Genomic DNA, 15,856 nt, shown 5'->3' with positions numbered 1-15,856 from the left:
CCCAACAAGCAGTGACGTTCCGCTTCAGGTGCCCTCCCTTGCATCCCCAGTAGGGGGGCGCATTTCCACCTCCACCCAAGCATGGGAGGGGATCACTTCAGACAGATGGGTGCTGTCCACAGTGTCTGGAGGATACTGCATAGAGTTGCTAGGGCGCCCCCACGACCATCCTCTTCGAAAAAAAGTACACTTGTTGGAACATCAGAAGATCCTCCTCGAGGAGATCGCCGTTCTGCTAGCAAAGGACGCCATAGAAGTGGTCCCGGTCAACCAGGTAAATGGGGGTATTTATTCAACCTACTTCCTTGTGCCAAAAAAGATCTGACAATGCGTCCAGTATTAGATTTGGGCCCTGCAAACAAGTATGTCAAGCCACTAAAATTCTGCATGACTACATTACAAGAGGTAATACCTCAACTAAAAAAGGGGATTACATGGCAACTTTGGATATGAAAGATGCCTATTTTCTTATTTCAATGTTCCCAGCGCACAGAAGATTCTTGCGTTTCAAGATACACAACCAGCACTACCAATTCATGGTGCTGCCCTTCGGAATAATCTCACCTCCAAGGGTATTCACCAAGGTACTGGCAGTGGTGGCGGCGCACCTATGCAGGGAGGCAATACCAGTGTACCCTTAGCTGGACGACTGGCTGATCACAGGGGAGACCCCCCCCTATTTGCAGAATAAACCTCCAAAGAACAATCAACTTCCTTTTCCAGTTGGGCTTCTCAATCAACGAGAAAAAGTCAAGCCTGGTGCCAAGCACCTCAAAACAGTTCCTATCCTAGGAGCTGTTCTTAATACCCAAGAGTGGTTGGCCTTTCCATCAGAGGAAAGAATTCAAAATTTGCTGCTGCAAATTCCTCCATATCAGACCGGTCGCCAGATAAGGGTGCACAAAGCTATGCGTTTGTTAGGCATGATGGCATCTTGCATTTACCTGGTTTCCCACACACGCCTGCGACCCATGCAGGAATGGTTGGCAAAACAGTGGTCTCGGGCAAGTCGTTAGTGGGACGATCTAGTGGTCGTTTCGCCAACACTGGTTCAGAGTCTTCACTGGTGGACAAGAGAAAATCATACAAAGAGGAAACCCTTCTACGATCTAGAGATACAGCCCGTCGTCACAACAGACGCCTCCCTGGCAGGGTGGGGAGCTCACTACCTTCACCACAAAGCTCAGGGTCTCTGGTCTCACAGAGTGGCTCAGAACCACATCAATCTTCTAGAACTTCTGGCAATCTTCAGAGCGCTTTGGGCATTCACACCCCTCCTATCCAACCAGTCCGTGCAGATCCTAACAAACAGCACGACTGCAATGTTTTACTTAAACAAACAAGGGGGCACTCGTTCTCAAAATCTGTCCAATCTTGCCCAGAACATTTGGAAATGGGCACTCAAACTGAAGATTTACCTGTCATCCCAACATGTTCCGGGGGACCCCACTCGCTAGCAGATGCTCTGAGCAGAGATCCCCTCCCAGAGGAACACGAGTGGCGACTACACGAAGAGGTCGTAGTAGACCTTCTCTCAGTAGGGTTTCCCCACTATAGACCTATTCGCCACAAGCGAAACAGACCATGCCCAAACTTCGCATCCAGGTTCCCCCAGCCAGGCTCCAAGGGGAACACCCTATGGATGAACTGGTCCGGGATCTGTGCCTACGCTTTTCCACCAACCCCTCTGATGAGGAAAGTGGTGAACAAGATCCACAGGGAACCGATGACGCTCATCCCGGTTGCTCCTATGTGGGCCAGACAACCATGGTATCCACACCTGCGCAAACTGGCGGTATGCGACCCCATCAAACACCTGTGCCAGTACAACCTACTCTCCCAGCACGAGGAGTTAACCGTGCAACCTCAGCCCAACTTGATGAACTTGGCAGCATGGCTCCTGAAGTCATAGAGTTCGGACATCTTAATTTACCGCAAAGATGTATTGATATCTTGAAAGAGTCAAGAAAACCGAACACAAGGCACTGTTACTTTGACAACTGGAAAAGATTTGTAATTTGGTGCCAGAATAAACAAATCAGCCCCTTTGATTGTACTCCTTCTAATGTTGTAACCCATATGCTCCACTTACTGGATGCAGGGTTAGTGTTTAACTCACTAAAAGTATACCTGGCAGCCTTGTCAGCCTACACCACTTCCCATAACAAGGTCGCATGGTGGAAGGTGCCAGTTGTTAAAACATTTATGGAAGGGGTAAAGAGACTCCACCCTCCAATTTCTAACCCACCACCAGGTTGGGACCTTGATGTGGTATTTTCTAAGCGCATGGGACCACCCTTTGAGCCAATGCACAAGTCTAGTCTCAAACACCTGACTTACAAAACAGCCTTCTTAATAGCCATTAATTCTATTAGAAGGGTCAGTGAAATCCAAGCTCTGTCAGTGCAGGATCCTTTCTTTACTATACATAAGGACAAAGTGGTTTTACGCACTCACCCTAGGTTCTCACCCAAGTTCATTTCCAAATTCCATGTTAACCAGTCTATTGAGCTACCGGCTTTCTTCCAGGAACCCAAAAGCTCTGTTGGGGTGAAACTCCACACACTAGATGTGAGGAGGGCGGTCCTCTACTACGTAGACAAGACCAGGCCGCTAAGAAAAACAGATCAACTGTTCATCTCCATAGCGCCAGGCAAAGAAGGAGATCACGTCTCTAAAAATTCCATCTCTAGGTGTATAGCCAGATGTATCCAACTGTGCTATTCCCTTTCAGACAAAACACTGCCCTTTTACGCCAAGGGCCCACTCTACAAGAGGTACTGGAGCCACTCTGGCTTTCATTGCAAATGTCCCCTTAGACAGTATTTGCAAAGCAGGTACATGGAGCTCTATTCACACCTTTACTCAGCACTACTGCATTGTCACTCATTCCAAGACAGATACACAAGTGGGACAAGCGGTTTTAAGACATTTGTTCACTCATGACCCTTCTCACATCCCACCTCCTTCTAATGCTGCTCGCTAATCTATGCACAGCATGTGATCTGAGCAGATTTCACAAACATCAGAAGGGATACATTACTCACCGTAATCGTATTTCTGATGCTTGTATCTGCTTAGATTCACATGCGCCCGCCCTTCCTCCCCTACGAGAGAAGGCACATGGATGCTTGTAGTCTTCTCTACCTATCTGCTTGGATACTCTGTACTCCCACTAGTCCTCATGCTACCTCATGTCAGGAAAAAAAAGAAATGCAATCTGAGGGTCATACACGCATGAGGATCATGGGTACAGGGGACATCACACTAGGGGTAGTATTACTGGCATGCTCTGTGTTGACATCCCTTTTCGAGTTTCGAAAAACAAACTATAATACTCTGCAGCTTCCACTAGATGTCCGCCTATGCACAGCATGTGAATCTAAGCAGATACAAGCATCAGAAATACGATTACGGTGAGTAATGTATCCCATATGTGTGTATGTATATTTCTGAGGCTTGTGGAATCTGCTTAGATCACATGCTGTGCATAGGACGACATCCAGTGGAAGCTGCAGAGTATTAGTTTGTTTTTCGAAAGTCGAAAAGGGGCGTCGAACTAGGGCGTGCCAGTAATACTATCCCTAGTGTGACGTCCACTGTACCCATGATCCCTCACGCGTGTAGGACCCTCAGATAGTTTTTTTCCACCATACTTGTCGGAAGCATAGTTGTGGAGTTCCCTGGGTTTTTGCCATTTATCATAGAAATATCAAAAAATCCCCGTTCTCAAACCCCACGTCGAAGATCAACGCCGGTACTTGAAACCAAGGAAGAACAGCCGTTGAGACTACATGACGGACTTTGGGCCTTGGAAGGCCTCTGGCCTTGGCCCTGCAAGTAGGGAGAGTGGGGGGGTGGACATACTCACACACACTCGTTTTCCTACATATACCCGCCTGCTGCCAGATATTGACATATGGAGAGTACTCCATTTAAATTCTGCCCGAAGTGCAACCGTAAGTTCCCCTGGGTAGATAAACATAACACCTGTAACCTGTGTCTTCCAAGGGACCATCCGAGGCAAATTGTAGAGCTTGTAAGCTCTTCAAAGCCAAGACACTTAAGGACCGCTCCACCAAGCGTTGGGCCCACTACGCCAGGCAACTCAAGGCCATGGACGCAGTGGGTTCCTTCAGCGATGGCAGCAACATCGCCGTTTCGGACGGCGAGGGCACAGGGGTGTTGGCAGGCACCCAAGTGCAAGCCCCCAACCTTGGAGGACTGACCGGCAGGTCAGTTATGGGGACAACACCCGGCGGACAACACCTCTTCCACTTAACACACTTACCCCTCCCAAGATTCCACACGTGTGTCGAGTGATCGGAATAAAAAGGCACATAGAGAGCGGTCTGCTGAATTGGTGTCCCCTGGGTGTTCCAGGTCACACCCCATGACACACAGCAACCATCCACGATTGCCAAGAGTGCCACACTATCTAAAGTCACGGAGGTATGGTCGTCAGAAGACCAATCCGACCTCTACCCCCAGGCAGCACGTTCAACTGCTACTTCGGTAGCTTGTTTGACATCTGCTTCCGAGATTCCACGCCCCACTGCAAAGACTCCCGAATCTCGTGATCGCACCTCTGATTCACAGCGCCAGCCGTTGAAAGATTCAGGGAAATCCAAGGGGTCAGGAAAACATTCCTCTACACATGAGAAGGGGGGGAAAAACAACTCTGAACACCAGGTTCAGAAGGAGAAATGCCCCAAATCTTTAGGAAAGTCCAAGTCCAAGGCCCCTGACCCTGTCACTAGGCCAAAGATTGTCTCTCCCACTCCCCAGGATATGGCATTAGAGGAGGAACCACAACAGGAAAAGGTAATTCCCAGTTCCAAATAATTCAACTCGGAAGACATCGACAGAGTAATGAGGAAAATGTATTTTTTTGTAGATTTTTACGAAAAAGACCCTAATTACTTCCAGAGCTATCACAATAGCTCTGCCCCTTCGGGATTCAAAAAACCCTCAACCTCCTACTAAGATACTCCGTACTGAGACTCCTGTCCAGGGGCTGATTTCAGACCCATTCAGTGTTGAATCTTACCAGCAGTATGATGAGGATTCAGAAGTACAAATACTAGACGACCAGGTCGGGGTCGATTATTATGGAGATGAGGACCAGGAAGAGGAGGAGGAGGAAGCCGAGGCGGAGGCCTATAGTCTCGACTCCCCTATTCCCAAGGACCACCCGGTGAATGACTCACCTGTTGACAATCATCCCTTGCTTAACGAAGTTTTAGCCAAGGCTGCAGCCCATTTCCAAATTGACACTCGGGGGGCCCAAGAAGAGAGAGATTTTGCAGAGCAAATTCTAAGGGATAAAAGATCCATTGCCCAGGCTATCCCCATTCTAAAGTCTATTCAACGCAGAATCAACCCTTCTCTGCTCACCCCTAATCTTACCCGGGCAGTTAACCCACAAATAGAAAAGTTATTCAGGGCCGCTCCCTCAGACCCACTTTACATAAGGGGTCAGCTAAAACCCGACTTATTAGTGGTTCCAACCACAAGGAAGAGGGCGGGAACACCACTAGCATCTTCAGAAGCTCCCCGGGACAAGGAGAGCAAGAGAATTTATGGGCTAGGAAGGAAGGTGGCATCCACTTTGGCATACCAAGCACGTATTGCCAACACCACCACTTTGCTGGCAAGCTACAACTGCCACCAATGGGAATAGGTCGCTGCCCTCATTGCCCCCGCATCAGAGCCAGTTGGCCCAGATTCCGTCGGAAGGAAGATCAGTGTTGGGATGCATTCTCAAGGCTAACTTCGATGCAGCAGACAATGCAGGGAGGCTGATGGCAGAAAGCACAGTAATCAAAAGACACGCTTGGCTGAGACAGTCGGGGTTTAAACCCGAGACCCAAGTCATCCTCATTGACATGCCGGTGGAACCAAACGTCCCGTTTGGAAAAGCAGTGGAGGAAGCTCTAAAGACGGCTATGGACGAATATGACACCTTAAAGTTCTCTTGGCCAACTAACAAACCCACAAACCAGCAGGGAAATAATAATTTTTGTCGCTCTCGCGGCCAAAACTCCCAGAGAGGGTCCCATTACTTTCAGAATCAAGGAACATCGTGGGGCAGCAACCAACAAGCTACCCAGGGTTTCGCCAGAGGTCAAAAGAGGGGCCGTAGTAGGGGGAGAGGCAGCCCAGATATAGGCGCTACGCCTCCCAACATACAACGGTGACGTTCCGCTCCGGGGTCCCTTCCCATGCATCCCCAGTAGGGGGCGCATTTCCATCTTCACTAACGCATGGGAAGGGATCACTTCGGACAGATGGGTGCTGTTCACAGTGTCCGTGGGATACTGTATCGAACTATTGGAACGCCCCTGCGACCATCCTCCAAGACAGAAGATACACTCCTTGGAGCACCAAAGAATCCTCCTCGAGGAGATCGACATTCTACTTGCAAAGGACAAGATAGAACTCGTCCCGGGCAACCAGGTAAACAAGGGTGTTTATTCAACTTACTTCCTTGTGCCAAAAAAAAATCTAACGATGCGGCCAGTATTAGACTTACGCCCTGCAAACAAGTATGTCAAGCCACAAAAATTTTGCATGACTACACTCCAGGATGTAATCCCCCTACTAAAAAGAGGAGATTACATGGCAATATTGGATATGAAAGATGCTTATTTTTATATTTCCATGTTCCAACGGACAGAAGATTCTTGTGCTTCTAAGTAGACAGCCAGCACTACCAGTTCAAGGTGCTGCCCTTCGGAATAGCCTCGGCTCCAAGGGTATTCACCAAGGTACTGGCGGTGGTGGCGGCGCACCTATGCAGGGAGGCAATCTCAGTGTACCCTTACCTGGATGACTGGCTCATCACAGGGGAAACCCCCGTAATTTGCAGATCAAACATTCAAAGAACAATCGACCTCCTCTTCCAATTGGGCTTCTCAATCAACGAGAAAAAAATCAAGCCTAGTGCCAAGCACCTCCAAACAGTTCCTAGGAGCTGTCCTAAACACCAAAGAGGGGTTGGCTTTTCCATCAGAGGAAAGAATTCGGAATCTGTTATTGAGGAATTTGCAGTATCAGTCCGATCGCCAGATAAGGGTGCACAAAATTGCTCTTTGCACTGTTTTGTTGAATGATTCATGATGTAAATTTTGCTCTCATTGTTAAATGTTATTTTGTATTATGTTGTTCCACTGTACAGCGCCTTGGTATAAAGCGCTATATAAATAAATCAATCAATCAAAGCAATGTGTTTGCTGGGCATGATGGCATCATGCATTTGCCTGGTTTCGCCTCAGCAACCTTTCCCTCTGCTTTCAAGCATGCCACGATTATCCCTATTCTGAAGAAACCACCTGCTGATCCCCTTCTCTTCTCTAACTTCCGACCTATCTCTCTTCTTGCATTCCTCTCCAAGCTTCTCCAGCGCCTCGCCTTCTCTCAGCTCTCATCCTTTGTCACTAATTTCTCTCTCCTACCCCCCTCCCAATCTGGCTTCCGTCCCAAACATTCTACTGAAACTGCTCTCACCTATATCCTAAACTACCTCCTCTCTGCTTGACATTCCAAGCACTCCTCTATCCTTATTCTCCTCAATCTCTCTGCTGCCTTTGACACTGTCGATCATCCCCTCCTTCTCCACACTCTTTCCTCCTTTGGGTTCAAAGGCTCTGTTCTCAACTGGTTATCCTCTTACCTCTCGTCCCGCTCCTTTACTGTCTCCTGGGGTGGCCGGTCCTCTCCTACCCATCCTCCTTGAATACGGTGCACCCCAAGGTTCAGTGCTTGGTCCTTTCCTCTTCTCTCTTTACACCCCCTCCTTGCCCCTGTTATCTCCTTGTTTAGCATCTCCCACCATTTCTATGCCGACGACACTCGACTCTTTCTCTCTTTCTCCTCCTTCTCAACTGACCTTCACCAAAAACTTTCTTCCTGTCTTCTTACTGCCATAAAGAACTGGATGTCTTCCCGCTTTCTGTCTCTTAACACTGACAAGTCCCGAAGTCGTATTCTTTCCCTCCAACTCTTTTCTCCTCCCTCTCCTCCCCCATTCATTCACTTTCCTCCCTCTAATCTCCCTATCTCTCTCCATGCTCGTAATTTAGGCGTTCACTTTGACTCCTCTCTCTCCTTCTCCCAACATATTTCTCTCACTTCTCGCACCTGTCGCTACCATCTCTTCAATATTCATAAAATCCGTCCCTCTCCCCTTCCATGCTACCAAACTCTTAATCTTCTCCCTCATCTACTCCCGCCTCTTCTACTGCTCTTCCCTACTCTTTGGACTACCTACTTCTCATTTTACCCCCCTCAAATCCATCTACCACTCTGCTGTTCATACCCTCTGTCTCCTTACCTCCTGCGACTCCATCTCTACTTCCCTCTTTTCCCTTGGCTGGCTTCCATTTCACTCCCAACTTAAATTTTGCTTTCTCTGCCTTGTCTTCAAATCTCTCCATGGTCTCGCTCCCCCTTATCTCTCCTCCCTTCTCTCTTGCTACTCCACCTCCCCTTCCCTTCAGTCCGCTGACCATTTCCTTCTCACTGTACCTCCGTCCCCCTGTGCCGCCTCCCGTTTCCGCTCCTTCCAACTCCTAGCACCTCTGCACTGGAACTCCCTTCCTCTTGCAATCCGCTCTACCCCCACCTTCACCTCATTCTGCGCTTCCCTTAAATCTCTCCTCCTCCATTCTCCTTGAAACCCCTCCCCCCTACTGCATCCCCTCCCTCCTTATTCTTTGCCCTTGACTATCTCCCTCCCCTGCCTCCCCACTCTCACCCTTCCCCTTCCCTCCTCCTACTCATCACAACACCTCCCCCCACCCAGTCCTACTCCTCTATTCTCCCTACCTCATTCAGTTAATTGCTCTTCTCACTGTTTTGTTGATTGATTCAAATTGTAATTTTGGTTCCACCGTTATATTGTTTGTTTTTATGTATTAAGTTGTTCCACTGTACAGCGCTTTGGTGTAAGGCGCTCTATAAATCAATAAATACAAATACAAAGGGGAAACCCTTTTAAGACCCAGAAATACAGGCCGTAGTCACAACAGACGTGTCCCTGTCAGGGTGGGGAGCACACCTCCTTCACCACACAGCTCAGAGTCTCTGGTCTCACACAGTGGCTCAGAATCACATCAATCTGCTAGAACTTCTGGCAGTCTTCAGAGTGCTTCGGGCATTCGAACCCCACCTATCCAACCGGTCAGTGCAGATCCTAACAGACAGCACGACAGCTATATTTTACATAAGCAAACAAGGGGGCACTCATTCGCCAAATCTGTCCAGGCTTGCCCAGAAAATGTGTATATGGGCACTCAGACGGAACATTTACCTGTCGTCTCAACATGTTCCAGGGGATCCCAATTCACTAGCGGACGTTTTGAGCAGAGATCCCTTCCCAGAAGAACACGAATGGCGGCTACACTAAGAAGTCGTAGAAAATCTCTTCTCTCGGTGGAGTTTCTCCACTATAGACCTATTCGACACAAGCGAAAACAGACAATGCCCAGAATTCGCATCCAAGTTCCCCCAGCCAGGCTCCAAGGGGACCGCGCTATGGATGAACTGGTCAGGGAGGTTTGCCTACGCTTTTCCACCAACCCCTCTGATGAGGAAGGTGGTCAACAAGATACACAGGGAATCGATGACGCTCATCCTAGTTGCTCCTTTGTGGGCGAGACAACCATTGTTCACACACCTACGCAGACTGCCGGAGTGCGACCCCATCAGACTCCTGTGCTGGTACAACCTACTCTCCCAGCACGAAGGACAAACAGTGCATCCTCAACCGAACTCGTTGAACTTGGCAGAATGGCTCCTGAAGTCATCGAGTTCGGGCATCTCATTTTACCCCAGAAATGTATGGATATCTTAAAAGAATCAAGAAAACCTAACACAATGCACTGTTACTTTGATAAGTGGAAAATATTTGTTATTTGGTGCCAGAATAAACAAATCAACCCAGTTGATTGCACTCCTTCCAATATTGTTACCTTCATGCTCCACTTACTGGATGCAGGGTTGGTATTTAATTCACTCAAGGTACACCTGGCAGCGCTGTCAGCCTACACCACCTCCCATAAAAAGGTGTCATGGTGGAAAGGGCCTGTTGTCAAAGCCTTTATGGAAGGGGTGAAGAGACTCCACCCTCCAATTTCTAACCCACCACCAGGGTAGGACCTTAATGCGGTGCTTGCTAAACTCATGGGTCCTCCCTTTGAACCCATGCATAAAGCTAGTCTCAAACACCTGACTTATAAAACTGCCTTCTTAGTAGCCATTACATCTATAAGAAGGGTCAGTGAAATTCAAGCTCTGTCAGTGCAGGATCCTTTCTTTACAGTCCATAAGGATAAACTGGTTCTATGGACTCACCCTAGGTTCTCACCTAAGTTTATTTCTAAATTCCATGTTAACCAGTCCATTGAGCTACCGGCCTTCTTCCAAGAACCCAAGGGCCCTACTGAGGTGAAACTACACACATTAGATGTGAGAAGAGCGGTCCTCTACTACGTAGATAAGACCAGACCGCTAAGAAAGACAGGTCACCTGTTCGTCTCCGTAGCTACAGGCAGAGGAGGAGATTGCGTCTCTAAAGGTGCCATCTCTAAATGGATAGTCAAATGTATTCAGCTGTGTTACTCCCTTTCAGAAAAAACACTGCCTTTTACGCCAAGGGTCCACTCTACAAGAGGTACTGGGGCCACTCTGGCTTTCATTGCAAATCTACCCCTTGACACCATTTGCAAAGCAGCTGCATGGAGCTCTATTCACACTTTTACTCAGCACTACTGCATTGACACTCATTCCAAGACAGATACACAAGTGGGACAAGCGGTTCTAAGACATTTGTTCGCTCATGACCCTTCCCACATCCCACCTCCTTCTTCTAACATTGCTCGCTAATCTATGCACAGCATTTGATCTAAACAGATTCCACAAGCCTCAGAAGGGATACATTACTCACCGTAATCGTATTTCTGATGCTTGTATCTGCTAAGATTCACATGCGCCCGCCCTTCCTCCCCTCTGAGAGAAGGCGCATGGATGCTTGTAGTCTTATTTATCTATCTGCTTGGATACTTTGTACTCGCGCTACTCCTCATGCTACCTCATGTCAGAAAAAATACAATCTGAGGGTCCTACACGCGTGAGGGATCATGGGTACAGTGGATGTCACACTAGGGATAGTATTACTGGCACGCCCTAGTTCGCCCCTTTTCGAGTTTCGAAAATCAAACTGTAATACTCTGCAGCTTCCACTAGATGTCGGCCTATACACAGCATGTGAATCTAAGCAGATACAAGCATCAGAAATAAGATTACGGTGAGTAATGTATCCCATATGTATGTATGTATGTGTGTGTATATATATATATATATATATATATATATATATATATATATATATATATATATATATATATATAAAAAATATAATTTTTTTTTTATTATTTTTTTTTCAGATACTCATCACTTCCTTCACCCAATGAATTTCACGGCTTTTGTTGTGAAAAATGTAGGTCCTTAGTTTTCTCAACTTGACTTTTTTCACTGAAATTCAAGAGTTTTGTTATAATTGGTTTGGGAGCCCAGTAGCCATGACCACTGTACATGTTGCACCAGTGATGAGCACGAAGGCCACTGTTCATGCCCCCTCCCTAGCACCTATGCAGATCCGACTAGCCATATCCAAACTATATGGCCAATAGCCTAACGGTCCACTTCCCTTCTGCCATCCTCTATTCCCACAGAAACCATTCCATGTAATCATTGCTGCGACAATGCAGAGAATGCCGATTCCAGTGTCAACAAAATGTTTGCCAATTCCTGCAGTTACAGGCAAGTGCAAAAAAGTAAATCTTCACTGGCACTCACCATTTGTCCCCCTCCTTTTCTTTGTCCCCATCACTCGCCTCCCTTGTGTATTTCCCTCCTTGACCCTCTCCTATTACCACTTTTCACTCTTTGGTTCGTGTGATGCATTTTCTTTTCCAAGCAAGTCTTGCAGCGTAACGGCATGAAACTCGTGAGATTCACACAGGATTTCCGTGATAATATGCAAATGACCCCCTCTACCCCCCAAACGGGCTCCCCCAGCCCACCACAATCCTTCCCACTGTAGTGCTCTTTACCCTCCCGGCCTGTTGCCCGATGAATGCATCACTTTTACTCCTCCAAATATAATTTTGGGCTGTTTTTTAATTTTCAGCTTCGATCTTTATTACCGTGGGAATCTCTAGCATTGAGCAAAAAAGGGCAGGATTTCATTTTTGACAAGCCTCTGTCTCTGCTGCAATATGTATAGCCTTTTTTTGGCAGCATAATTACTTTTTACCCCAAACCAGCAGAAGGCACATCTTTATGCCCAACTTATTTCTAATTTGTAAAATCCTGTCCAGTAGTTTTTCCGCTACAGCTTTTGAATGGAAGCACTTTTTCTGTGTGGGGAAATGAATAGGACTGGAATGTTTTCTGAATTTTTTGTTTTCTTTAGAAATATTCCAGCTTTTAACAAATTGTCCCAAAAATGCTCCATTTGGAGTGGCTGGATCACTTTTTTGGGGGAAATGGAAATGTAATCCAAATCAGTCCAGTGATTATTAGCATACGAATTTTCTGAAAAGTGTGTAAACAGGGTTTCACCTTAACTCATTGCCCTATAGTGTCTATGAATGTATATGAAATGCTCCAATGTTTTTTAGAGCACATAGTGGGACTACGTTTAGAATAATGAACATCTATCCAGCAGGTCATAAAAGCACCCATTGAATAAAATAGTCAAGATGGCGTTTTTATACATGTGTGTGTGTTTTGCTTCAAAATGAATTCCAAGCATATTTAAAGTGGGTGATTAATTTACAGAAATGCCTTTTGGAATATTGCTGCAAAACTTTTATTTTGTATAATATTAAATTCGAGAAAAAATCATGCTTCGTTTAGCTCATTGCAAAATTGCTTTTGGAAAATAATCTTTGCTTCATGTTTTAGTGGCTGGAATTCCACCAGACAAGATAGTTGAAGCACATGGGTCATTTTTAACAGCATCATGTCACCTTTGCTACACACCATTCCCAGCCAAAGAAGCTCAGGTAAAATGAAAATGTTCCAGTTCAAAAGACTGACTGACTGTCTGAAGTCCATATTACTCGTATTTTTTAAGAACAATTTCTATGCCAAATCTTTTGTTTTTATATATGGATTTTATGGGGTGTTATGGTACAGCAGGCTCAATTTACCATTCAGGTAATGCCGGAAGGGGTATGACCAACAGACTAGTGTGGTCCAACTTGATCATTTTGTACACTCTGCAGGTGGTAGTTTTAAACCATGAAACTGGGCCGCTAATGTTTAAAATACACTATTTGGTCACACATTTTCCCCCTAGAATTTGCTACGGAGCGCATCTTTTTATTGGTGCTAGAAGTGGTATTTGCCACTGTTTGAATCCGATCCCAGCTACGTATGATTGTTCCTTTGTTTTCTTTGTCAAAATCTGTGTACCCATTTCAGCTAAAACAAGACCCTCTATTATCTAAAGCAAAAGGTGAATAATTGGGAAAACAAAAGTTAAATAACTAGGAGCTTGATGAAATAGGATGAGGCATTTTCATATACAATGGGAGCAGTACATGACGTAATTCTATTAAGAATAGACTTTTATTTGTATTTTTCATAGTATGTTGGTCAGGATATTTGGTGATGTTTGTGCTCTGCTTGGGACCCTTGACTACAAGCTGCAAGATTAATAGGGTTTCTCCCTCTCTGAATATTCAGTTTCATAGTTTTGGACTTTGGAAACTTCACTCCAGGTTCCAAGCCACAATGGGGGTTTTTCTCTCTCAATCACAATTGTAACTAATTGCTTGTGTGTGTTTGGGAACCTAATTTCAGGTTTGGGATGAAACACTGTTTTGTTTTCCTCTTCACAATGTTCAATTGCTGCTGCTCCGCTTGGGGGCCTTTATTTCAGGTACCAGTATATAACAGTGTTCCCCTTTTGCCACCACACTGTTGTTTTCCTCATGCTCTTCAATATCATTACTACGAATTCCAGAACGCAACACAATCTCTTCCATTCTCACATTTATCTTCCTTCATTCCTAGACCAGTGTTGTTCTTTCTTTCTCCAGCTCTTTCTGTACTCTGTTTTGACTTGGTGGCTAGGATGCTCAATTGTTTCACTCGGCCTACGTTTCGGAGAGACCGATCATTTACATTCTTCCACTACATTACTGGTTCACCTCTATAGGTGACATCCAGCGTTGGCTCTTACCAGGGTTTCTCTGCTGTCTTGCCTGCTTGCACCTCCCATTGCTCCATCAAGGATTCAATTTGTGAACCTCCTTTCAACCTTTCCCCAGCTAGAAAAGGCTGAAAGGAAAAGCTTCTCCTGGAAAAGCTGGCCATCTCCCAGCTTAATACTGAATCTGTTGGTTGCCTCCATGACCACCAGTCTGGCTTCACAGCAGCCAGAAGTACAGAGACTGCTTTTCTGAACACCCATGAACGCTTGCTCTCCAATCTTGACTCTAACCTTCCTTCTGTTCTCAGTCTCCTTGATCTTTCCTCTGCTTTCGACAGTCAACCATGCCATCCTGCTCATTCGTCTGTGAGACACCCTGAGTATCTCTGGTCAGGCCTTTGCCTGCGTGAACTCCTTTCTTACTGATCGAACCTCCCAGGTCCAACCTGGGTCTTTCCTCTCTTCTATCTCTCTACTTGTAGTATTCCCCAGGGGTCTAACCTCTCTCCCTGGCCATTTAACCACTACCTGGCTCCGCTGGCCCACCGCATCTCTACCTCCTGCTCTAAATGTCAGTGTTATGCCGATGACACCCAGCACTCCTTAGCCTCTATTGCTTCTTATACCTGACTGTTTGCAATTCATGAATGGATTGCTACCAACGATCTCTGCCTCCATGCCAGTAAGACTGAGAACCTCCTTTTTGGGACTCCTGCTCCCACCTTCCCGCTCTGTCTGTCTCTCTGGCCACCCAGACTGGGCCCTCTACCTACTCCTTCCAATGAGGCTAAGAACATTGGAGTCCTATGCGAATCCACCCTCTCCTTCTCTCCTCACATCTCTGCCATTTCTAAGAAGTCACTATCAGCTGTACCTCCTCAGAGGTATTCTTCCTTTTTTCACTTTCCCCCACAAGCTCAATCTCTCCAGAGCCCTAGTCCTCTCTAGGGTGGGCTACTGCAACAGTCTCTTTCTAAAGCTGCCTGCCCTACTCTTCACCCTCTACAACTTATCCAGAACCTGACTGCAAGACTTGTCCTTGGCCTCAAGCCGAGGGAAACGTATCTCTCCAGCCCTGAAATCTCTCCACTGGATCTCTGTGGCTGTGAGGACCAAGTTCAAGACACTCTGCATCGTCCACAAGGCTTTCTGGGGCCAGGGACCACACTACATCCAACTTTCTCTTCCTAAGCATCTTCCTTTTCGAGCTCTCTGCTCATCCACCCCCAACTCTGAGGGTCAGATGCTTCTCCATGCAGAGAGTGGGGATAGATCTGTTTTCGGCTGGGGCCTCCCTCTGGGACAGCCTCCCTGCGCCTCTCAAACTTGAGCAGGACCACCTAAGGTTCTGGAAGCAACTCGACCTTCCTTTTCGCTTCTGCTTTCCCTCTCCCTTGCTGATGTCCCTGTCTGCTGCGCATACTTGGCCACCAACTGAACTTGTGCGACCAGGCTCCTGCACGACTGATTGCCCTTGTACTGCCTCCGAGCCTCCCATCCACTTAAGGGACTGTATCTGTAACCCTACAGCCCCCTCCCGGTTGCACTTGCTCCTAGGATAGTTCAGCCCATTAGGTAAACAAATCTCTTTGAATTTGTACAATCTAATATTGGTGTGACAAAACATCT

The 15,856-nt window shown here is 46.7% G+C and overlaps 1 protein-coding gene across 2 annotated transcripts in view; it reads left to right on the top strand.

Annotated features, from left to right (window-relative positions):
* The window catches only part of LOC138513422 (NAD-dependent protein deacetylase sirtuin-3-like), a 497,025-nt gene that overhangs the window by 411,266 nt on the left and 69,903 nt on the right, over window positions 1-15,856 (top strand). For both annotated transcript variants that reach the window (XM_069628264.1, XM_069628265.1), the window contains exon 5: window positions 12,973-13,073. In XM_069628264.1, coding sequence (XP_069484365.1) covers window positions 12,973-13,073 — 101 coding nt within the window. The remainder of the gene's footprint in view (window positions 1-12,972; window positions 13,074-15,856) is intronic.

This window comes from Ambystoma mexicanum, chromosome 12, assembly GCF_040938575.1.
Source record: "Ambystoma mexicanum isolate Mex_15411 chromosome 12, UKY_AmexF1_1, whole genome shotgun sequence".
Classification (NCBI taxonomy): Eukaryota; Metazoa; Chordata; class Amphibia; order Caudata; family Ambystomatidae; genus Ambystoma; species Ambystoma mexicanum.
Note: the sequence above shows the minus strand (reverse complement) of the source record. Positions and strands in the feature narration are given on the sequence as shown.